This window comes from Cimex lectularius, unplaced genomic scaffold (genome assembly GCF_000648675.2).
Source record: "Cimex lectularius strain Harlan isolate CLEC.00 unplaced genomic scaffold, Clec_2.1 scaffold218, whole genome shotgun sequence".
NCBI lineage: Eukaryota > Metazoa > Arthropoda > Insecta > Hemiptera > Cimicidae > Cimex > Cimex lectularius.
This window is the reverse complement of record NW_019392822.1, coordinates 274,845-300,125: the sequence shown is the minus strand read 5'-3', so window position 1 is coordinate 300,125 and position 25,281 is coordinate 274,845. Positions and strand designations below refer to the sequence as shown.

The 25,281-nt window shown below is 34.3% G+C and overlaps 2 protein-coding genes and 1 long non-coding RNA gene across 3 annotated transcripts; 2 read left to right on the top strand and 1 right to left on the bottom strand.

Moving 5' to 3' along the window:
• Nucleotides 1-2,528: 2,528 nt before the first annotated feature.
• Nucleotides 2,529-3,990, top strand: LOC106671278. Its single transcript, XR_001341173.2, has 2 exons — nt 2,529-2,781; nt 3,723-3,990. It is a non-coding gene; the product is annotated as an uncharacterized LOC106671278 (long non-coding RNA).
• Nucleotides 3,991-5,465: 1,475 nt separating this feature from the next.
• Nucleotides 5,466-16,276, bottom strand: LOC106671158 (glycine receptor subunit alpha-2). Its single transcript, XM_014402036.2, has 11 exons — nt 16,219-16,276; nt 11,269-11,338; nt 11,061-11,211; nt 10,910-10,992; nt 10,705-10,848; nt 10,547-10,629; nt 10,348-10,482; nt 8,623-8,723; nt 8,390-8,550; nt 8,212-8,329; nt 5,466-5,933 (listed from the first exon to the last, which is right to left on the bottom strand). Exons 2-11 carry the CDS (start codon nt 11,325-11,327, stop codon nt 5,754-5,756), a joined length of 1,215 nt encoding a protein of 404 aa, XP_014257522.1. The 5' UTR covers nt 11,328-11,338; nt 16,219-16,276; the 3' UTR covers nt 5,466-5,753.
• A 2,986-nt stretch (nt 16,277-19,262) lies between these two features.
• On the top strand, nt 19,263-25,060 carry LOC106673202 (tetraspanin-2A). The gene is made up of 4 exons (XM_014405227.2): nt 19,263-19,412; nt 23,730-23,927; nt 23,990-24,169; nt 24,223-25,060. Exons 1-4 carry the CDS (start codon nt 19,344-19,346, stop codon nt 24,478-24,480), a joined length of 705 nt encoding a protein of 234 aa, XP_014260713.1. The 5' UTR covers nt 19,263-19,343; the 3' UTR covers nt 24,481-25,060.
• The last annotated feature ends 221 nt before the right edge of the window (nt 25,061-25,281 follow it).

Sequence of the window (25,281 nt, the reverse complement as noted above, 5' to 3'; positions counted from 1 at the left end):
ACCGTGGTAACCGCAGGTGGACACCAAACTACTACTTGTGCTAAACCGACATAAGATCACCAATCGGGTCCGTCTTCACTCGCGGGTTTGTTGAAATACTTGTAAGTGGTCCCAAAATGTCAAGCATATATTGGAAATAAGGCCTTAAATCTGACGGGTCGCTCACCAGGGGAGCAAAGAGACGTTTCCAACAAACCTGGAGATCGTAGGAACGATACATGGAATAATCTATCCACTAAATAACTACTCGACTTTCGGAATTATTTAGTGTGGGAAATAAGTCGCAGATACAGTTCATCTAGCTGTGAAACATCATACATTTGAGATCACGATAAGCCGGGTGGGCGATATACATCTTCGCCGGATGTCCATCGACTAGGAGTAGCTGTGTAATAGAAACTCCCTCAGATTCTATCTGGCACAACAGTTTTTGCTTTTCCTTTCCTCCCTTACTCTGGTTGGAAAACTTGTATAAAATGGGTTGATTTCGAACATAAAGTCGAAGACAGTGGCCGAGACACCACGTCGACTGTCCAAGGCAGAGACTAGTCGAATAGAGTCGACTGTCGAAGTGCGGTCCGATGTAGGACGATTCGACAGTCGAGTGTCAAGGAAGCAGCAGACAGACAGACTCAGCCAGCCAGAACCAGGAGGACGCAATGAGAGCACTCAGTGAACAGTAGTCACAGTCAAGTCGAGGACTCAGTCAGAGCATTCAAGCAGCCACAGAACATCTGGGACTCACCCAGCAAGGACCAACCATTGTGACAAGTCGAATAGAGGCGACTGTTGGCGAGGGTTGAGGACCCAGGAGACCTTCATGTCGAGAGACGTGGTTGTAGAAATCCTTCAACCTGATGATGAGCTATGGGCTCGAAATCCGGATCGTTGGGAAACAACTTACTGTGAGTAGGAACTATCTTTTTAAAAAGGATTGATCATGCTATCATTATCCACCCAGTGTAATGCATTGCAGAATGTTTGTTTTGCCCAAAGTGCCCTTTTCGCGTATGGTTTTCTATTAGTGATCTCCATCCTGGCCAGAGGAGGATCTGTAAGACCATATATGGGCCCCGAGCCTATTCGCGGGATAACAAAAACAAACGCAGAATCCTCCATCACAGAATGGATCCAAAAAAAGACAAAAGGAGAAGTGGATAAACGCTAGGGCGTTGCACTGGACTAAGTAATAGGAAGGCACAATAAGCCAGAAGGCTGCAGTGCTTGGGGAAAACTACGTGGCCACAAGATAAGTCGCTGAAATCGAATCCTGATTACACGACATTTAAAAAATGGCAAAAAGAGGGAAAATTCGAGTTTTAGGTTGAGATTAGGAGTTGGCGTCCGAGTGGTTCGAAGTCACGATAGCTCAAGTGATTAGAGCAACGTCGTATTTAGGCGAAGGTCGTGGGTTCGAATCCCGCTCGTGACACTAACTTTTTCATCTCAACTAAGACCTTAGATAAAAAGAAAAATTAATTGAGACTATACATAGTATGCAAATAAATTCTAAATCAATGTACTCGAAGTTGCGATCCCCTGACATGCAGGCGTAATGTGGCGGTAATTATAAAAACAGTAAGTTATTCCGGAACAACATAACTTCCTTAACTATACAAGAAGAAAACCGCTCCAACTACAACTGTGCCATTTTTGTTGATAAATACTTACACCGTTGCTACAAAGTTGGACACAGAACTATGATATGCCACTTTTCGTGAATGGAGACAATGCCTTCCCACGAATTCAAAAGTGACACATGGAGGTGCTTTAGCAGGAATGAATCCACTTACAGTTGTCATTTATTCTGTGGCATCACACACCTGAATACATACTGAAAACTAAATAAACCGATTTTTAGAATTTTTCGACTTGTGTCACTTTTATTAAAAAGCATTAAATACCTAGTTCGTTCCAACTAATTCAATAAAACAAACTGTCCCGAAGGTTATATTCTATAATTAGTTGAAGTCGTGAGGAGCGGTCAAGAGTGAGGTAAATTTGAAAAACACCTTTTTAATTTTTTTGTACAGCGTTTCTACTTTTATTCAGATCATCTTTAGGGAATAAAGTGTGGTGCTATTGTTGGGTTTTCATATTGGTTTTCTGTCAAAGTGTTGTGTTTACAGTTTTTTTGTTGTTCTTTTCTTAGACTTTCACACAAAACCATACGACACCACAAGAATAGCACCGCACTTTTTGCTTTGAAGATAACCCGAATAAAGGTCGAAATGTCGGCAAAAAAATGAAAAAGGTAAAAAACTACCTCTTTTTGACCGCTACACACGACTTCAATAAATTATGAAACAACAGGTCACTAAGAAATCACATATCACTTAATGTTTGAGACAAAAAATGACATTTTCGTCTTTAGTTATGAAATACAGAAAAATAATTATTTCTTTTAATAGGTCTGTTGTATACATGTAATAAAAGGGCAAAGGTTAAAGATTTGAACTCGTAACATGACGTCATTAAACTCGTTTTTTCTAATCTCTGAGGCGAGTCCATGCGATAATTGATCTGATTGTGTGAAACCTCCGTTATTTCGTTTCAGCGTGTCGAAGTTCGATCCGAAATACTCGAGGCTTGACTTTTCGACGAGGCGAAATTCGAAAAGGCCCGAGGAAATTCGACAACCGGCGAGGCAGGTCAATCTCTAAAATTCCATTTTCGCGTTTCTTCTAGATTTGAGATGATCCCGATCACAGGCAGGAGCCCGGGCGTTGTACAAAGTTCCATCGCCACCGTCAAATCTTTCTACTACGATTCTTTTAAATGGTAAGACTTTTTTTTACAACGTGCTCTCGATCTTTGCTAAATTTCCTTTTTTTCACTCTTGGTTCCTCTTCAGTCTTAAAATACAAAAATGAAAAAGTTAGTGCCACGAGCGGGATTCGAACCCACGGACCTTCGCTCAATACGCCGCTGATCTACTAGTGGTGTCCGAGTGGATTGAAGTCACGATAGCTCAAGTGATTATGGTTCTATGGTTGACGATATCCTCATTGTCTACCCTCGGAGGTCTGCCATTATTTGTTATCCCAAATTAACCGTGGCATTTACTGTTTTTGTATAACTGTTGAGATTAAACTTAAATATTAATAGTACTTATTTTCAACTGCAAGTCTACGTTGTTGAAGAGGTGATCAATTTTATCTTATCGACATAAAGCTTGCCCTTTTTTTTACCCTTTAGTAACGACAATAATTACTTTTAAAAAGATAGTTCCTACTCACAGTAAGTTGTTTTCAACGATCCGGATGTCGAGCTGATAGCTCATCATCAGGTTGAAGGAATTCTTAATTATAAGTATAAAACACAGTCATTTATCATTTCTACGTCAATAATTTGTAATAGTGCTTTAAAAAAAATCTGATATAAGTCACAATTTCACATAAATGGAAGACTTTTAGTTACCGGCCAAGTTTGCACACCAAACGTGGCTTATTGTCTGCAGGGATTTGAAGTTGTTTGATGGTTTACATATACAATTCTTAAAATAATGATTATCCGTGGTGATTAGTGACCGTTAATTGATAATTATTCAGAAATCGTGAGATGCGGTCTGGTGTTGTAGAAAAAACATTTTCTTTATAGTGCCAACATTTCGATCTTTATTGAGATCATCTTTATATTTTTTAAAATAATTGTTTTTATCAGGTTGTTTGTGTTTTTGCAGATAGTAATGATAAAAAAAAGTTTTGTGTTTTCCTTTTCAGGAATATGGTAAAATGTGTGGTGATAGCAGGCCTGGGAGTTGGATTTGCACGGCAGTGCAGAGGATTTGAGCTAATGCCTCCTACATCGTAAACGCCTGATTAAACATAGCCTAAATACCGCCGGATTCGTTTAATTTATTCAGTGACTCCGTCTCGAGAACGCTTCACTATTTCCTTTTAACCGATTGTAAAAATGAATACAATATTAAATTAAAAAACGCTTTTTGTTATGCTTAATAAAATTCTACTCCGATAATTTTATACATAATTTACATTGTTAGATTCTTATTGTCTTAGTCAATAAAATGTTTAGTTAATTGTGTCTTGTTTTTTAATTCCTCTATAATTATCTTGTATTATTTACAGATAATTGACAATAAGTTTCTAAACACGTTTCATACAATGTGAGATAAATGCAAAGCTCATGTTGGCACTCACATGTTTTCTCAACAACATTGATATGAAAACTAACCCAACCTAACCTAATCTGTATGTAATCCTAACCCAATCCATATACTCTATCCATTAACATGAAAATGGGATCCACCCCAAAAACATATCCATGTTAAAATTAGGTCTATATGATCATAGAATAAATTTTCCGTGTGCATTAAGGTTCAGATTTCAGAGTGATGAATATGATTTCATTTTAATGGACTGGTTTCTCACGGAGAAATTATAAATGGGAGAGGGCTTTGTTGTTTCTTCTTTTCAGGTTTGCTACCTCACTCAGGTGCAAAAAAAGTTATTTTTCGTAACGGTCTACTATACCCTCGAGTCCTTTGTCTCGGATACCTTGTTTTAGGTGAGAATTGACACTTGATTTACATAAATTAAAGCCGATGGTAAGTAACATCAAGTTACTACAGTACGAAAGTAACTTACCATTACTTTGGTAAAAATTAAGATAAACACAAATACTCGCACTTGCATATTTTTCAGTTACATAGAGAAACATTGAATCATTCATATGAAAACCTGTACATAACCCTAACCTATTCCAACCCAACAAAAAACTGTGCTTCCAAGTGAAAAACACATCCATGTTAAAATCAACTTTGTACTAAAAAGTCTGGATATTCAGTAAACTAAAAAGACAGACCTACTTTGACCTAACACTGGAATAACAAACTCATAATATACAAAACACTAATCAGACCGATTCGAATATACCTAGTTGAGCTCAACGTTCCAACATTCAGTCTTCTGTTATATCAATATTCCCTTCAACGTCACTTACCCAAACCTTTCATGCTAGTGCATCTGTTATGAAAACAGAGGATCTCTGGATCTGAGGTTTCACTGTGCATTGTAGTGGAAGGATGAGGACTGTATTGTTTTAACTTTATTTTGGATTGAATCACATTGTTTATTTAATCCAAGGGAACGATTTAGTATAAGTAATCTATGTAATGTACATTTTTTTTTTTTTTTTAATAAACCTGACACTTATTCTGTATATTCATATTTGATTGTATTAATACAGTTATAATAATAGTTAAAGTGCAAGGCATTTTTTAAATTTTCAATAGCTAAGTGCTTGTTTAATTATTTAATATTTTTATTGGGGGATTAATTTTATTTATTTGTAAGATTTAGAAATATCATGCAGGGTATTAGTTCTAATTGTCCTAAATTACATTAAATTGTATTCAATTACATCTTATTACATATTATTATTCGTAGACATAAACATGGTCTAATCTAGTATTGTAGGTTGATGCAATAGTTATTTCTGTAAAAACATCATTGCAAGTATATTATTTCTTTGAAACCATGTATTAAAAAAAAAGCTTTGATTGTTGCACACTATATAAATTTTTTCATTCATTACCGTAAGTACTACTAGTCAAGAAACCTTTATTAATACATAAACATAGATAAAGCAGTCAACCTTTAGCTTTTGTCCAATTAAATGACAAAGTTTATATATTTTGTGACTAGTGTTGATGACTCGATTAATACTTATCTAACCGTGAAATTTTTGCCTTCTTTAACAAATTATTTTTAAGAAGTTTGTTGTGGGTTTTTTTACAGGTGTTCAGCAAACAGACACCAGTATGTTACATTTAAAGCAGCAAATAATAAAGGGAAAAAAATCCTAGAAAATTTGTCAATCCTAATCGCTTTCATTCTATTTTTGTTTGCGATATTTATCGTCGGCCTTGGCGGAGGTGGAGGCAGTCCATGGTTACGAAGTTCCTTTGTTCCCTTAAAAAGGAGTAAACAAAAAATTTATATAATTTAATTAAATGTTTTAACTATTAATTTAGTTATCTACTCCTTTTCTAATATTTCAGCATGCTACCAACTAAGAAAGACCTCCTCTTGTAACATTAATTATGAATTAATAATTATACTTTTTTTTTAACAAGGATTCGCAACAGCAGAGGTCATATCAACCCTCGGGGCGCCGATGTTTTTGAAAAAAAAGCCCATTTGTAAGTATGTCGGGTTCGAATGCAGGGCCGCTGGATTCGAACCTGGGACCTTTACCTTACAGTGATGAGTGCTGTGTCAACGCCTAAACCGTTGCGGCCACCGACGCCCCCGGTTCCAAGTTGTAAGGACAAATATAGGCATTTAAGCTTATTCCCCCGTACAGAACACACCCTTAATCAAAGTTGGGGAGAATAAGGGAGGAAATTAGGCATTTACACATACTAAATCAGACAAGGTGGCTGGCACAACAGAACCAATGAAAAACGGGTTTACTGGATCCAAGCACAATGTGGATTATTGTGTGTTCAATATTAGTCCAATTCCATCAGTCCAGGATTGTGATTTTTCTAAGTAGTAAATGGACCAATTTTTTCAAGAGTTTTAGCAAGGTTATTGGAAGTCATTGTGGGATTAGAAATTTTATTTAGATGTTTCACAGTAGCTTCTATGAGTTCTGTATAGAAAAATTGAAAATATGTAGGAGAACAGGAAGTATAATAGAAAGAACATGTATTAACTGTACAGGTATATCATCACAACCAACTGTCAAAGCTGTTAGGGTCAAATGAAGGAAGAGGTTGTGCGGATCACACATAGATGATATAGTCACTTTTTTTCTAAGGTAAATAAATTAAATTCTCAAGCCAAAATATTAGAGCCCATTGTTTTGAAGTAGTTCAAAACAGTATTAGAAATTTTGTCGATGTACAGCTCACAGTGGATGTGGTTAATAAGAAGGGATATACAATTTAGGAGGCAGTATTACATGTTGGAGGGGCTTTGGGTCAATATTTATTTTTATTCACCTCTCTTTCAGCCAATGTTGTAGGTTAAGTGCGAGAACGAGATCTTTATAAAGGATAGTATAGCAGTTTGCTCCAAAACCGAGCATGGTTCATGAGCTGGTATTTATGGAAACTAAGGATTAGAATAAATATAAGACTTGGGCAATTTGCCACTGTCTTTCAAGCGGAGAATATTGAACACAATGCTAAGGAGATCAAAAGGTTAGGGATCGTTAACAGACAAATAGCCATAGGCAGCACTGAATGCAATACCACAATGGTAGTAATGGATAGAGTTGTTCGGGATGTATTACAACCTGTCATTACTCGAAGAAAACAATAAAATTACCCCCCCCCCCAGGGCAGAGGGGCAAAGAAGAGGCCCCCTATTGGCCTTGAACTCTTTAATGCCATACCAAACTGCCAAAAATGTGGATCCATTAGACAATGGATTAAAAAAAAGACCTCCATTCAATGGGACTTTAGCCCCAACTAATCTAATCATATGTAGATGGGTGGCCAGTGTGGATTATGTCGGGATAAGTCAGCCGTCTACATAGCATACAGAATACCACCAAGGATACCACTCTTGCAGAAGTTCTTTGGCTGACCTCCTCAACCCAGAGGAAGTAGATGAAGGGAAGGATGCTTTTGAGCAGCAGCAAACTGGACCCTATAAAAGAAAGCACCTGGCCAGTGTTTCAGCTCAAAAAAGAGATTGCTTCAACGACACGAGAAGCTTCTGGAATGTGGTGTTTACAGAAGCTAAAGTTATAAAATGGAAATTCTAGGATTGGAAGGATTCTTTTTAGAATGAGCTTATCGATATTTCATAGGATATCATTTGAAATAGACAGTTTTATGGAACTTTAGCTTGGCTCTTTATAATAGAAAACTTCCATTAAAATGAGTTCTAAGGACAGTATTATAAAAATATTGCTTTTTAGGGAAGAGTCAATGGATTTCAGCAGTTATTAGGTAGTATACATTAATCCATTCAGTAGGTTTCATTTTGGTAAGATTTTCAATAATCTGGACCTGTTACTACCTCAGGGCTCACTCCTTGGACCATTTCTTTTTATACTCTTTATTAATGACAGACATGAAACTTTATTATTAACTATGATTTTTTTTCAACTTATTTTGATATTTTGTATTCTGTTTGCATTTAAAACTTAACCTAACTTTAAACCTTAACTTCAACTGGTAACTGAGAACTATTTACACTCTGAACTTTGGCAATTGGTTGATCATTTACTCACTTTATAATTCATGCTCGATATTTTGTCATGGCTGTTCTTTTCAGGTGGTTTTGTTCCTTCATTATCTCCGAGGACAATGTTGACCAAGCAATATTCCATAAGCGCCATGAATACAAAACTTACACACAAAAATCAAGTTAAATATCTTATTAAGCTGTCGATAATCTCAAATGCTTACACTGTGCATACAGACATGAAAGCATCGACTGCTTTTATGTAAGACACGGGTGGAAGAGACGCTTGAGACTTTGCGTGCTGAGTCGAAAGAGTCAACAATGATGTTACCCCCAATGTAACTCTAGCGGGTGCTGCCTCAGGTTTGATCCAGAATGAAATCCACTACAATGCAAAAGTGTCGTTATTTTTTTTAACCAGCTATCAGGATAAAAGTTAGATATAGAAAATACTTACAGACATTATGACAATTAAACAAGTTGGGAAATAAGTGTGAAATAAATAGTAGCCTAGTCGTCTTTTTAAAACGAACACGACTTCCAAACAAGTGAAGTTCCCTAAAAAGTGTTTTTGTCTTGTTAATACTTTATTACATAGGTCTTATATTGGAATAAATACTATTACTAATGGATGATAATTCTTCTGTAGAGGAAATCTTGATGAATAATACATAAAAAGCGGCAGGACGGGGTCAGACCTTGATCTTATCCATCCTGCCGCTGAAGTCAGGCTCCGGGGCTGCCATCTAGGTCATTTCAGCCTTCAACACATGCAGTTTTTAAACTTAGGCACACTCTCATTTGTTCTTAAACATTCTTTCCTATTTAAATACCATTCACTCAAATAGGGTCAATGGGATTCTGCATATTCCATCAAGGGCCATTTCATGCTAGTAAATGCATTCCCTCCCAATACACACAAAATCTACAAAGTACCGTATACATTACTACAGACCTGTTCCATCCGTAAATCAGGAGTTCTAAATATTCACTGCTCAAGCACCCTGGATCAATATAGTTTTTTGGAACCCTTTCTATGTTGTGGGAAACATCAAGCAACATTTCTCTACATGCTTGACAAATGTGCTGCTTTTAGCCCAAAAGTAATTGTTTGTGTTTCAACCTTACATGGCCTATCCTTAGTCAGATGGTGATCTCTCTTTTTTTTGTTCAGATCCTCCAAGGGTCATCTATCATCTGTTCTCATCATAAGTAGGAGCTTCTGACCTGCCGATGCCATTTCCCTTCAATCATATTTTTATTGCATTTTTGTCATCAGAGGGCTGTATCATGGTAGTCAGGTTTGGAGGATGGGATGTCCCAGCCTTAGCCACCTTTTCCTTATCCTTCAGACCTGTTTCAACCTTGCATGGCCTATTCTAAGTCGAGTAGTGAGTCCTCTTTTTTTATTCAGATCTTCTGAGGGGTACCTACCAACCCGTGCTCTTGATATAATATAGCTTCTTTACCAATCTAGTCCACATACTGGGTTTGTAAAAAAGCTCTATTATATCAAGAACACGGGTTAGTAGGTGCTGCCATTTCCTTTTAATATTTTTTATTACATTTTTAACGTTGGAAATTTGGTCCTTCACCTTTTCATTGCCCTCATCCCTAAGTGTCGAGGGACCCAGACGACCTCCATTTTGCCAAGAAGCTCCAGTTCATGGTGGTATCTCTCCAAAAACAAAAGGACGAGAGGTCTACAGAGGACCTGTCGTAGAGCAATAATCACACTGAGGGTGTCACTGCAGATAAGGTAAAAAGAGTCTTCATTTGATGATAAAGTGAATACTAGAAAGTGGGGGTTTTGTGTTCTTTTTGTGCTTTTCCTAGTTCCTCAAGTACATTTGACTCACTTTTTCTTTTAAGAAGTTGTAAAAAGTTGAGTCAATGCCCTGAAATTTGGAGAAGACCTAGTTTATATCTATTGATTTGGTGCCAGTTCCTCCTGGCATAACCTACAAATGAGATCATCTTTGTATATACCCTTATTTAGACATTTTCTCAGATACCAGTGACTGTATATTAGCTATATACTTCCCTGAATTGTATTTATAACATTTTAGAGAGAAAAATTTTTCTTATTAACAAATGTCTTTTCTTGGTTAGATTTATTTCCTCTCCTTTGAATATGCTGTGAATTAAATACAACAATCAATAATTAGTTATTTCTAATTACCTGTTGAGTAAACCTGAGTGCAATCTGCTGTTTTGTTTTTAACGAGCTGCAATTGTGGTAGTTCAATTTTTTCATCGACAACCAAAGGAACATCCGGATCCCATTGAAATATCATATCGTCAGTAGTATGAGACACTGTAAAATGATTTCCCTTAAAAATCTGACAATTTTTCTTATTCAAAAATCGAACATAACTTACAACTTTCCATCTGGAGCTTACATTCTTGCGTGTCATGAGGATAAATCATAAAATTCATAACACAGGAGAGCCTCAGCGTTAATCTAATTTGTACATTGAATACAAAACGGGTAAAAAAACTTAAATATATGATTCGAAATATTTGCGCGAAATCTTACTTCACCATGTACAGTATAGTCTTGTCTTTGTAAAGCCACATGTAATGGTTTGGAATTGTCATCGTTTGAAATGTCACAGACTTGGCATTTTTGAAAAATGAGTCAGGCCTCCACATATTTTTCAGCCAATCAACCTCAAGCAATCTAAAAAAAATAAGATAATTTCCACTTATAAATCGCAGATTGAAATAAAAATTAAAAATGCCTGTATTCGGATGTCATGTTCTCCGGTAGTCGTAGCCTGTAGTCTTTCCATGTTTGAGCAAAAAATATGTCAGCAACATAAGTCTAAAACAAATTTGTTAAAAGAAAAGAAATGTTTAAAAAGTACTTTTATTTAGTGTTTTATTCCTGACCATGGAGTTTTCATCAATCGAATCCAAGCCCATCACAGTGACATGGAAGAAAACGACAGTAGGGTTGCCGTCTTTTTTGGGCGGCCTCATTTTGTCATAAAGTTTCTGGTCTTCTGGCAAAATATCTTTGAACGCTAAACTTGTTGCAATGCTGAAATTGTTTCAATTTTTAAAACTGATGCTAAGTGAATAAAACAGAATTACTTACTGGCTATGCACCTGTGCTAATAAGCCGCATAAAATCACGATGCACTGCCTCTCTTTCATCGTTCATAAATCTAAACAACGCATTTTACTTTTCTAACAATAAAAAAATTATATAAAAATTTCTAAGGGAATAGCATTGTAGTGTGATATTTGCAGGATTTGGTGGATAGGTGTATTTTTCTTTTTTGTTTAACAAAAAACAGCCTATTCAATTAGCAGGATTAATTAGACAATGGATATATGATCCATCTGCTAGAGGTGGTTGGATTAAAAGAAATAAGAATCAAAATGTAAATAAAACTATGGAACTGTACTGAAATACGAGTGTCAAATTTTTTTAAGTTTTGAATAGTGTGTGTGTGAACACTGAACAGTAATGGGGGGGGGTCTCCGCAACGTTTTAGGCGTTGACACGGTGCTCATCACTGTAAGGTAAAGGTCCTGGGTTCGAATGCAGGGCTGCTGGATTCGAACCCGACATACTTACAAATTGGCTTTTTTTCAAATACACCGGCACCCCGAGGGTTGATATAACCAACAGTTGTTAATTTGTATTTTCATGTGGTTTTTTAATGTTAAATCTTTTGTGTTTCTATATTTCACAGTTTTGAACTATGTTCATTTTTCATCCTTTTTGTACATCATGTAGTTGTTTTCATGCTTGTCTATACTGGTGATTATGAAAATACAATCTATGAAAGAGCTAGTTTTTTCCATCAATTTAACCCTTTTTAATCGCAAAGGTATGAGATGTAAGCAGGTTAAGGAAAATTGCTGCATTTGAAAAAAATAAAATAAAATAATTGGGCTTTTATAAGACGACATGTAAATTATTATTATTATTACTTTTTAGTTTGTGGAAACTTTGTTAAAACCAAAATCAATAAAATACAAAGTGTACAATTAATACAAAACATAAAATTCATATTTCACTATATGGCATGGTAATAAACTGTCTGAAAATCAATTACAATTACAGTTAAAAATTACATCAAATTATTTATAAAAACAACTAATTCTTCTTTTTAATTGAGAGTTTTCCTAAATATAAAATAATGGCTATAAAAATTATGTAAAATAAATAAATAAATATGTATATAGTCATTTGAGCTCTTGGGGTAAACCATTGAGCAATCTGCTCTAATGTGTGAAACACTGCAATAGTATTTATTTATTTGAACGGGCAAATCCCCCCCCCCAATAAAAATATATAGCTTTCTTTCATTTAATTAACCTTTTTCAATTTCAAATTAACAATTTTTAACTTTAAATTAATTTTTTTTAATTAAGCCTTTTTAACATCAAATTAACTTCATTGTACTTTAAATTAACTTAGTTTTACTTCAAATTAACCATATTTAACTTTAAATTAACTTCATTATACTTTAAATTAACTTCGTTTTACTTCAAATTAAACCGTTTTAACTTCAAATTAATAATAAAAAATAACCAAATAAATATAAAAGAAGTAAGAAATAATAATTTAAAAAAAATAAAAAAATAAAAATTTAATTTATAATTTGTCAACATTATGTTGTAGATATGCAGTTCAAATTCAATCAACTCTTTCTAGATTCAAATTAACAATTTTTTTATTTCATTTTTAATTTCAAATTAACATTTTTAATTTCAAATTAACAATTTTTTATTTCGTTTTTAATTTCAAATTAACAATTTTTTACTTTCAATTAACTTTTTAATTTGAATTTAACCCTTTTAAACTTCAAATTAACTTTGTTTTACTTCAAATCAACCATTTTTTACGTCAAATTAACTTTGTTTTACTTCGAATTAACTATTTTTAACTGTAAATAACTTCATTTTACTTACAATTAATTTTTTTAACTTCAAACTAACCTTTTTTTACTTCATTTTTAACTTCAAATTAACCTCTTTTAACTTCCAATTAACCCTTTTTTAACATCAAATTAACTTCCTTTACTTCAAATTAATTAATTTTAAAAAGTTCATAAAATAATTGGGCTCTTAATCATATGAAATTAATTGCTATTACTATTAAAAAGTATATCAAATTAAATATTAAAAACAAATTATTATTCTTTTTACTTGAGATGGTTTTACAACCTACCGTTGCCGAGGTAGATAATAAAGAATCCCTTTTTTGTACATCCTGACGGCCATTATTTTGCCCATTTTATAGTCTCTAAACCCGCCCGGCACTAATAAAAACAAAGTGTGAAATTTTCATCGAAATCAATTCAGTAGTTTTCATTTTTACCAATAACACACGTACGAACATTCACTTTTAATATATGGATTTTTTCCTAAGTATAAAATACTGATGAAGTGATGTTATGTTCTGCTATAATTTCTTGGTGTATTTCTATTTAAAATGTTGTAAAAATAATTCTACGAGCATGGTTGGTTTCCTAGTCAGTTTGTCCGTTGAATTTGAAATAGCTTTTTGTCGTGATTTGTGTGTATTCTTTGTCACAGTTTTTGTTTAGTATCTTTCGAACAATGTCCATCGTTTCCTTTACTCGCGTTGATGGATATAGGTTTTTTTAAGTTAAATGATATTAGTTTAGTGGTGGTTTTTAATTTGCACGTCTTTGATCTTCATAATTGGTCCGTTAAGATTTCTTAAAATATGTGTTTTGTTTAGGTTGAGGTCTGTTTTGAGTAATGTTATACTGAGTTTTGCGAGTTTATAGTTTACGACTGATCTTATGGGTATATTTTGTTTGTGTATTTTTGGGAGTGCTGCGAGTTTGCGATTTTGAGAGTTCCTTTCCGGTTTATGATTAAAGGAGATTTGTCAATTGTGTCTGAAGCTTTTTGTTAATTTATTTGTGGGGTATTTGTACAGTAAATGTTTTTTTTCTTTTTAATAAAATTATAAGCACTTTCGACACGACACGCAAGAATGACACAATTACACAGAAGACAAACACTTTGAGCCCTGAAGATGATCTCAATAAAGATCGAAACGTTGGCACGATAAAGAAAATGTTTTTCTGAAACCTACATCACACCAGACCGCATCTCACGATTTCTAAATAAATAAAATTATAAGTTTTGTCGTCAAGTATGAAACCACTACACAACGTACATAAAGTACGAAAAATGAATATACTCGAAAATCTAGAAATATATGAACGTAAAAGATTCAACACTAAAAAAGACATAAACACGCCAATTAACAATAACTCACAAACATCGTTTACACCATTTAAAAGATAGCACAACTTAAAAAGAAAAAAGAACCGAAGAACAAAAAGACCGACTAGAACAATAAAAAACTCGACTAAAACTTCACTCCACAGAAATCACCCAAACTCAACAATGAAGATGGCGAAAGCCGACACGCGTCCGACTCATAAAAACCATTTTAATTATAATTAATTTTCATATGGTCTTTTAAGAGATCACTTATTTTACAGTTTAAAAAAAAAATTCTCAAATATACAGGAATTTTATTAAATAAGCTTATGTTTTGTACCATCTCTAAGTTTTTTTAATTCTTGAAAGAACGGTCTAATTTGAAATTAAAAAGAGTTATTTGCAAATAAAACGGGTTAATTTGAAAATTAAAAAACGATTAATTTGTAGTAAAAAATGGTTATTTTGGAGTTAAAAGGGTTAATTTTAAGTTAAAAAGTTGTTTCCCTTTATGCAAAGCATATTAAGCCATATCCATGAGTTAAAAAGGGTTAATTTGACAGAAAAAAATCAGTAACATCATGAATTTTTAACATCTTCTAACCGTTAGATACTTAAAAAATTTCTACAATAAAAATAAAATCACCTGGTCTACTATAAGAGCCAATATATTTTATAGTTAAGAAAATTCAATTTAAAAAAAGAATAATGTGTTTTTTATGTACTTTTTAACTACAATAGTAATTAATTTTCATATGGTCTTATAAGAGCACATGTTTTTTTTTTTTTTTTTCAAAGGTAGCAATTTTCTTACAATTTTTCCTACTTACATATCATACTATCTACTAAGTTTATTAAGCCTTTAAATAATTTTGAAGTTAAAAAGGATTAATTGGAAGTTAAAAAGGGTTAATTTGAAAGAAAACAGCTGTAACATCATGAATTCTTAACATCTTCTAACTTTCAGATACTGAAAATTTTTCTAAAATAAAAATAAAAATCACCTAGTATACTGTAAAAACCAAAATATTTTATACGTCAAAAGATCTAAATTAAAAAAAAAAAATTTGCTTTTTATGTAATTTTTAATTGTAATTATAATTAATTTTCATATGGTCTTAGAAGAGCACATTTTTTAAAACGATCCATTATGTTTTTTAAGCCTTTAAATAATTTGAAAATAAAAGGGTTAATTTGAAGTTAAAAAGGGTTAGTTTTAAGCAAAAAAAATTATTTCGCGTTAAAAAGAATTAAATTAAAATTGGATAGTGTTAATTTGAAGTTAAAAAAAGTTTAATTTGTTGTTAAAAAGTGTTCATTTTAAACAAAAAAAAGCTTATTTGACGTTAAAAAGTCGATGATTATTCGGAAATCGTGAGATGCGGTCTGGTGTGATGTAGGTTTTAGAAAAACATTTTTTTTATCGAAACGTTGGCACGATAAAGAAAATGTTTTTCTGAAACCTACATCACACCAGACCGCATCTCAAGGTTTAAATTAAAATTGGATAGGGTTGATATGAAATTAAAAAGTGTTAATATGAAGTGAAAAAGGGTTCATTTGACGGTAAAAAGCTATAACATCAGGAATTCTTCATTCGTCTTTTAAATCTACCGAATTAACCAGTTAAAATTTTGTTCTGTGACCAGAGGACAAGATCAAGCTGCAAGTTCCTCCTCTTCGCACAACTCACCACAATCTAAAAACCTCCGAGGTAGTTTCTCATTGAAAAACCACAATTAAATTTGGCTCTTAGGACCCATCTTTCCAAACGTTTTTGCCGTATTATTATTTGTGGTCATGTAACGTTAATAAGTAATTTCTATACCTTTGAACTCCTTGCTAAATTTCAATGCATCAACTGGAAAGACTGAATTTAAGTTTTCACCGTCGCGGTTTGAAGGCATAGAGTTTAAGCCGGAAGGTACTTACTTCCTAAGCCGGCCGAAGAATACTGACGGAAAAGCAATCGATGTCCTACTTGTCCCATCTTCAGCACTCTTCAGCCTTATCCGTTTGCCGACGGCTGCAGTCCCTTGCTTACTCCCCGCCCACCCAAGACACTTGACGTTGAAACATCTTCAGGAAAAATACTTTAAATTTTGATTATTTATTATTTAGTCGTTAAAGATTCTCTAAAAGGAGAAAGAGCCTGAAATGAAAGCAATAAGAGGTTTATAGAAAAAAGGCTTTGTTCCTTAAGAAGAATACAAGGAAAATCCACATACGTCAGCTTATCTTTGAAAATCCAAATCCGAGGGAGATTATTTTCAATTTGACCGTTTAAACATTGGGCTAGTTAATTTTATCCATCGGATTGAATGACAGGGGTGGAATCGATATCAAACGGGACGTCTATTGGCCGCTAATTTCTGCTGGCTGGAGCAATATTTTCTCGAGCCACTTCAACGCTTAAAAGGGCTTGGCTGAACTTTATTATTCTACCCACCACCGTTCTAATTTAAAAAGCAAAGAAAAATAAATAAATGGATATGACTGTTTTTATTGTTTGGTGTTTACAAGGAGGTAGGGGAAAGTTTAGATAAGGAGTCATATGAAGATCAGAACAGCCATATTGATTATATATCAATTTGTAGAAAAAAATAAAAAATAAAATCTAATAAGTGTAAAGAGATTCAAGTCCAGTCCGTTCAAGAAAGAGATTGATGAGCAACAAAGGACTTAATGAGTATAACCGCTTAGAAGCGTTTTCGAGGATTGATCGGAAATGGTTTGGGATGCTTTGTTTATTAGGATGAGGGTCGAGGGTTTTATAGAGGTGTCTTGTCTTCTAGCAGCAATGGTTCGAACAATTCTGGACTGGATTCCTTGAATTGTTGAGTATTCGTGATGATTTTATTTGAGGCTAATCGCGCAGTTAGATTTTCCGTCGCTGTCCCTTAACAGGTCCTTTGAATCTTGCAAAATAACTTAATGGACGATGGGTACACAATATTCCGCGATCAGCCATCTCGTACGTCACATACTCGTCAATAAATACATTCACTCTCACGCTAGGAACACAAAGCTGTCAGTATTATGCAATAAAACAATCCTATTTCCTCCAAAAATCGGAACAGGGGACCCAGAACACACGCTGCCGTGCACAAGCATAATTGTTATACTACACGCTTTCTATATGAAGCCAAGAAATTGCATCCTTCAACAAGGTGGGGGACATCGAACAACCTTTCTTTACATACGAAGGCTTTGTCCCAAAAGTGTTGTCATCAACCAAGCTCAGCATATTCTTAATCGGGTATGGATGACCCCTCTTATACGACTCAGATGAGGAGGGTCTCTACTGACTGTGCTCATCATAAGTAGAAGTTTCTCGTAAATCCTAACCTTAGCCACCTTTTCCATAACGAACGGGCCCATGTGTCAGCCTCATATGCCCTATTCTTGGTTCGGTGGTGATCCCTCCTTTTTTATTCAGATCCTCCGAGGGTCATCTACCGACTGTGCCCATCGTAAATAGGAGCTTCTCATAAATCCTAACCTTAGCTACCTTTTCCTTAACCAATGAGCCCATGTGACAATATCACATGCCCTATTCTCCGGTGGCGATCCCTATTTTTTCATTCAGATCCTCCGAGGGGCCTACCGAATTTAGCTCTGATATTCTCCACCAATCCGGGCCACCAACGCTGTCACTTTCTTTTAATCATGTTTTAATGCTTTTTGTGCGTCATGGGTGGTTAACTTCGTAGCTTGGGACGTCCTGGACTTAGCTGCCTCGTCCGCCTTTTAGTTACTCTCCAGACTTAATGTCTGGGTATCTGGACTACAAATACGGTTTTGTTGAGATAATCAAGCTTGTGGTATCTCTCCAACAAAATGGTCGACGGAGGACCTGTCACGGACGGCAATAATCGCGCTAGGTCTCGAATCAATTCAAGCGCATGACCAGTCGCGACTATGAAGTGGGCGCCACACCTTCACCGATCACACACAGAACTGTAGACAGGCGAAAACCAGCGTACCAAGCTCGGTGGGTAGGGACCACCTGGTTACCAGGAGGGCCCAGGGCGAAGTCTGCCGATTGCCCAGCTAGAGTACCGTTCCTAGTGTTATCCCTGCCCTCCCTAAACCTTTGCCGATGCGAATTCCCAAGGGGCTGATCTATTCTACTGTACTGGTATTTAAGGATCGCACACTAAAGCGCATTTCCCGGTTTGGCCAGAAACCCCGGCGCATAGCTGAGAGCAAGCTGCTCTCGCCGAAGTTCTGGTACAGGCTGGCCATTAGTTTTTTCTAAATGTGCCGCAAACCGCTCAAAGGCCTTGATCCAATCAAGTACCTGTACCTCTGCAAGCGCGCTTTTCGGACTGAAGTGCTATGCAACCATATAACGAAGTCTAGTACAGTGATTTCCATGAGTCTCTTCCTGTCCCCACCTAAAGTGACCGACGAACTTTAATAGTTTCATCACTTTTCCCTTCGCTTTGACGGCGTCAATGTGTGGCTGCCATTTTAACTTTTGGTCGTCCGTGAGTCGGAGGCCGAGGAACCTCGCCCCTCGGGCAGAGATGTGGAGGACTGTGGGCCCTTCTCAGCCTGCAAAAGTGGACTGACACGGTTCTCGACACAGAGAAGACATGTCCATTTAAACAAATCAATAAATACTAAGAAAGTGTTTCACAAGTATGAGTGGATCTCCACAGCACCTCACAAAGCGTTCCAGGAGTGCATACAACCATAAAACAGCTATTTATAAAAATAAAATTCCAGACATTCGGTTGTGAAATAAACGTGAATATAGGGTGAAAATGCGTGGATTACAGTTAGTCACACAATTAATCACGAGGGCGTGGTTTCAAGCAAACATGAAACATTTCACAAGAGATATCTTATCAGGATAGATAGTCATTGTTTCGGAAAGGTGTGTATTATCCAAGTTTCGCTCGGACGAATAAGGTGTCAAAATACAACCCAAAAACAAACTTAAAAATGGTCCATTACGAAAAGTCAATAACCGTCATAAGAGGGACTTTGCTGTGCATGAACTTCGTCACTTGGGTAAGTCGATCCTTTGCAATCGGAACTTTTTCAATTATGCCATCGGATAATCATAAAAATTCGGTTTATCGGGCAGATAATTTAACTACACAATGGCCGCTTCATTAGTTCACACTGCACTAAAAATTAGTCCAGGTTTGATCCCATTCCAAAGGTTTCGATTTTACTGGATACAGCATAATCAGTCCTTCCTATTTGAAATTCCTCGTATGCCAATACAACACAAAATATTGATGTAAACATCAATTATATTACATCAATAAAAGGCAAAATTGAGGCAGGCTGAAGCCATGGAACGCTTCAACAAGATAAGTTTTCTCGTTGATCTCAATGTTTGGAATTATCTATTGGTCTTTCTCCAAACAAGAAAAATAAGAAGTTTTTAAAAATCAATTGCCACTTCATGCGCCAAATCCGGCCCACTTGTTATTTTCCCCCTGGCGGTTTTTTTCGCTTTTCCACTGCGTTTCTTATTTTCACGGGAACTTGTTTTCATTTTTTTTTTTAATTTTTATTAATTGTTCTACTACCTTCGTGACTTTTATTCTTCCGAACATCTCTTGTGTTCTATTTTTCATCTGTCAAAGTTTTCTTTTATTTTTCATTTTTGTCAGGCACAAATGCCATTCATTCAGGACTGACTGGAGTGCTATAGCAGAACATTTTCGCAATTATCCATGGGTTAGTTCACAGTAATACCCGGGAAATCTTTCTAATTAACCCTTTCTTCAAAGCAATTAGAAAACATAGGAAGCGGTATGAGATATAAACATGTAAAGTATCATTACTGTCTGTATATTTGCGAAGTTTTTTAAAACATAAAAATAATTGACCTCTTAGAAGACCATATTAGAATTAATTGAATGTTAGAGGAAATTCAATATAAAAATAAAAGATATTTCTCTAATTTCAGAATTTAAAAAGAAAATTGTTCTTATCTAAAATACCACGTGAAAATTAATTACAATTAAAATTTACCTATATAAACTTAAATAGAAAAACAATTAATTCGAGATGTTTTTCTACTGTAAAATAATTATTTTCTAGATCAATTATTTTATAATTAAAAAATCGAATTAATCGCAAAATCACTTATTTTTAAATTTCATTTTAGATTATTTTTAATTTTAATTGTAATTAATTTCCATGCGGCATTTTAAATAAGAACCATGTTATAGTTTAAAAAATAATAATTAAAATAAGAATCCTTTATTTTTATATGATTATTAATTTTAATTTCCAATTTTTCTTCTCAACCGTCTTTGCATAAAAATTGAAAATAATAATTAATAATGAATTAAATAGTGAATTGTAATTGTAATTATTAATTTTCTTATGATCTACTAAGAGCTCAATTAGTTTATATTTTTAAAAAAATTGCAAACATACAGAAATTTTACTTGACATGCAAATATTTCGTACTATCTCCTAAATTTCTTTAATGCCTCAAAGAAAGGATTAATTTAAAGTTGAACCGGTCCAATTTGAAATTAAAAAGGGTTAATTAAATGAGAATAAAGACTAATTTGAAATAAAAAAGCTATATTTAAAAAATTCGCAAATATACCGTAATTTCATGTTAGATGCTTATATTTCATTCCATCCCTTAAGTTTTTAATGCTTTAAAAAATGTTTAATTTGAAGTTTAAAAGGGTTAATTTGAAGTTAACAAAACAGTTAAATTGAAATTTGAAGGGTGAAATTTATGTACGGTTAATTTGAAATTAAAAAGGTGTTAATTTTAAGTTAAAAACAGTTGATTTGAAGTTAAATATTGTTAATTTTGAAGTTGAAACGGTTAATTTGTAATGTAAAAAGGGTTAATAGTAAGTTAAAAAGGGTTAAATTGAAGTTAAAAACGTTTACGTTGTAATGCAAAAGGGTTAATTTGAAGTTAAATATTGTTAATTTTGAAGTTGAAACGGTTAATTTGTAATGTAAAAAGGGTTAATAGTAAGTTAAAAAGAGTTAAATTGAAGTTAAAAACGTTTAATTTGTAATGTAAAAGGGTTAATATTAAGTTAAAAAGAGTTAAATTGAAGTTAAAAACGGTTAATTTGAAATGTAAAAAGGTTAATTTGAAGTTAAATATTGTTAATTAGGAAGTTGAAACGGTTAATTTTTAATGTAAAAAGGGTTAATATTAAGTTAAAAAGAGATAAATTGAAGTTTAAAACGGTTAATTTGTAATGTAAAAGGGTTAATATTAAGTTAAAAAGAGTTAAATTGAAGTTTAAAACGGTTAATTTGTAATGTAAAAGGGTTAATATTAAGTTAAAAAGAGTTGATTTGACGTTAGAAACGGTTAATTTGAAATGTAAAAGGGTTAATATTAAGTTAAAAAGAGTTAATTTGACGTTAGAAACGGTTAATTTGAAATGTCAAAAGGGTTGATCTGATGGGAAAAGCTATACGGGTTTGCGTTGTTCGCCCCATATACAATTCTGCATGAGTCATTCGGTTTTATTTTTACCGTATATTTTGGGATCGTATTTTTTGCGAAATTATTTTGACTAGGCAAACACTATTTTTTTTGCTCAATACAAGCCGTTTGAACAATGAATAGTTTAAACTAATTGTCAAACTGCACGTTTTATTTTTGTTTTGTTTTTAATTTAAATGTTTTATAGATTACTAATCCGTTTATAAAACGAAAAATTTTTGGCCCTAGGCTAGATGATGTCAAATAAATTTTATAAACGCTGCACGTGTACGCACTATAGTGGATACATTTAACCTTAAGTCGGTCTCCTAACCCCTACACAATGAGAAAGAGAGAGAGAGGTTAGACCATTTTTCAATTTGAGGCAATGATGATTTTGAGTCGATTCCGCCTTCCCAGTTTTACAGCTTCTGGTAATAATGCTTTACAACCAATGGACACACTTTTGACGCTGCGTCGATCTAGGCATCAGGTTTTATTTCAGTCAAAACTTCCGCTTCTGACATTGTAAAAGATTGTGATATAATACAAGAATAAGTTCTCTAATAAAACCAGGCTTTCTATGGTAATTGGGACAGCCGTATGAATGTTAAAATCCAGTCTCCGAGAGGCATACAAAAAAAAAAACAAAAAAAAAACATTAAAAATGGAGAACTGCCTTACTAAAGTCGTGTATGCTGACTAGTACACAAAGGATATGTGCCAATCACTCCAGTTTCTATTGACAGAGTTTCCTACAAAGGATGACAGGTTCTGAGTAATTAAGAGGGCAGTAGTTGGTATAAGAGGCCAATATACTTTACCAAATCCTGCCTGCTGAGGGAAAGGAGTTCCTTCTTCTTCTTTTGAGTTATTTGTTAATCTCTTAGCTGCATACCTGGTGCGTATGTCCAGTTGAGATTTTCTTTCTCGGGTCATTTTTACAGCTCCATCAGCATACTTTCTGGTGTGCCTTGTGGTTCGCATGGGTGAAAGGGCTAACCTTCTTTGGCTAATTAACCAGTGCTTGGACCTCTGCTTGGAATATAGCCACTCCAAGGGGTTGTGCTATGGTGGAATTCGGTCCTTTACCCCTACACTACTTGTCACATCTATGCTGCATCAATGTACCATATTTAGGACCATTTTTTAAGCTTTGGCCTTTCTTCCAAAGTTTACCACTTGGGAGGGTCTGTCAAAGAGGTTTATCAACATCTCAACCAGAAAAACAAAATCTATCCATCTCAGCAGGCTTCAGTGTCATCTGTCTTAATTACTGCCTTGAGGGGGAAAAAATGAAAAACAGATAGAATGCCAACTCTGTCATGAATCATCAGAAACATAAGAACAGGCTTTATGGTCTTAACATAGTACACAGGTTGATCTAAAATGTAATATGGAGTAGGACTTAGCACCTCTGGGTCCCACACTGTTAATTTTTTACTCAAATCTGGTCTCAGGATGACTAATAAGACTAATGCATCTCCAATTCATGGGAAAATGCAACAGGTGGGTACATTGACATTGATTGAAGACAAGAAGAAAAAAAAACAAGTTGAAAAAGCAGATAGACGAAGAAGAAAAGAGCACTGTTGAGCTTGATATTCGATGACTGCATAGCAAATCTATTGTGCCTACCCCCTCATCAACATTCTACACATGACCTAGGTCGTTATGAATGTCTGCTGATGGAGCTGGACCATTAGCACATGCCACTTTACAACAGGATGCACCACGAGATAGGACCTTCCAGTCTTCAGGCCGGAATGTACAGGATTAAAACACCATTGATACTAATGCTTTGCCTAGAAAATCAGACATAACTATTGTTTTTGTATTCTCCAAACTATTATTATCTAGTATGTTTTACCTATTATTTGTAATGTTTGTTTTAGTTGATCGCACTAGCTGTTATCGGTCTTTGTTTTTGGCTGAGGTTTGACAGCGACATCCAAGAATGGGTATCAATGGTTGAAATCCAGTCCTTCTATATTGGCCTTTATATCATAATCATAGCAGCTATACTCGTCTCGGCCACCGGTTTTGTCAGCTGTGCTGCAACTGTTTCTGATAATTCAACCTTAATTGCAGCTGTAATTGATGTTATTCTATAATTTATGTGTAAATGTAAAACTAAGACCCTATGGTTTTTTAGAATGTCGTAATGCAACTGCTGCTGTTTATCCTCGGAATGGCTGGAGTTGCAGTGTTAATGGATAATAGCACGTTTAGGTCAGCAGTGCATCCGGTTATTAAGGCGATGATGCTCAAATTAATCATTCTATACCCAGCTTATGATGATGCGACTGCAACACTGTCCACACTTCAGACAAATGTAGTCCATTGGTATACCACTTTGATCAACATATTAAACTTTTTTTTTTACAGATCGGCTGCTGTGGGGCCGAAGGTCCAGATGATTATATCAACCTGAGAAGACCCTTACCGACAAACTGCAGAGACACGGTTACTGGAAATGCTTATTATTATGGTTGCGCAGATGAGCTGACATGGTTCCTAGAGCAACGATCGGCATGGGTTAGTGGACTCGTTATCTTTCTCTGCTGTAAAAAAATCGTCAACGCTGTTCTTTCCATTGTTTTGATGCAAATATTGAAACTCCAAGAGGAAGACATTCGTGGTTAATAAACCTGCCTTTTTATATTTTTTATATTTCTATACTTTATATTATATGGAAGTATATTATGTGAGAACTAGTCAAACAAATTTCTATTACATTTAATCTGCTCAGATTCTTCATTTTTATTAATACAGACATAAATGATTTAAGTACAAATAACAATCTCCAATTTTTTTAAAAAACATATCGATCAAACTTTGTTTGTAAAAATATCCTCACTTCTTGTCCTATATGGTACAAAAAATGTACCTGCACAAAAATTATGGTTTATTTTATTTTTATGCCTTTATTTTTGACACAAGATGTTACTTTTAACTGAATATTAAACATAATAAGATTTATATTATTATTTTAATTATATTTTGTGTAATTTTTACATTGATTTTAAGTAAAATGAGTATATTATTTTAAAAAAAGAAAAAAAAGTGGTGGTATTTGTTACCATACTAGTAATTGATTTTGGTTTGGAAAATGCTTTATTTACCTGTTGTAAATATTTTACATTTACCAACCACAAAAAGTTTTCAGTTTATATTAATGTAACTAATTTTAATATTTTTTTGTCTAATAAATTTGAGTATATAATTGCTTTCTACTTTCTTTACTCTACTGCTTTCTTACCGTATCTTTCGTGATTTGTTTGCTTCTTTGATTCAGTAAAGAAATCATGAAGTTTTCGACCTTTGTTTATTTATTTATTAGTGCCAATTCAGTTCGGTGTTGCCTTCTTCAAAACTTCTGGAGTTATAACATACTCCAATAAGCGCTTTATTTTTACCACTACCCTCACTTATAAAAAAGGTCCA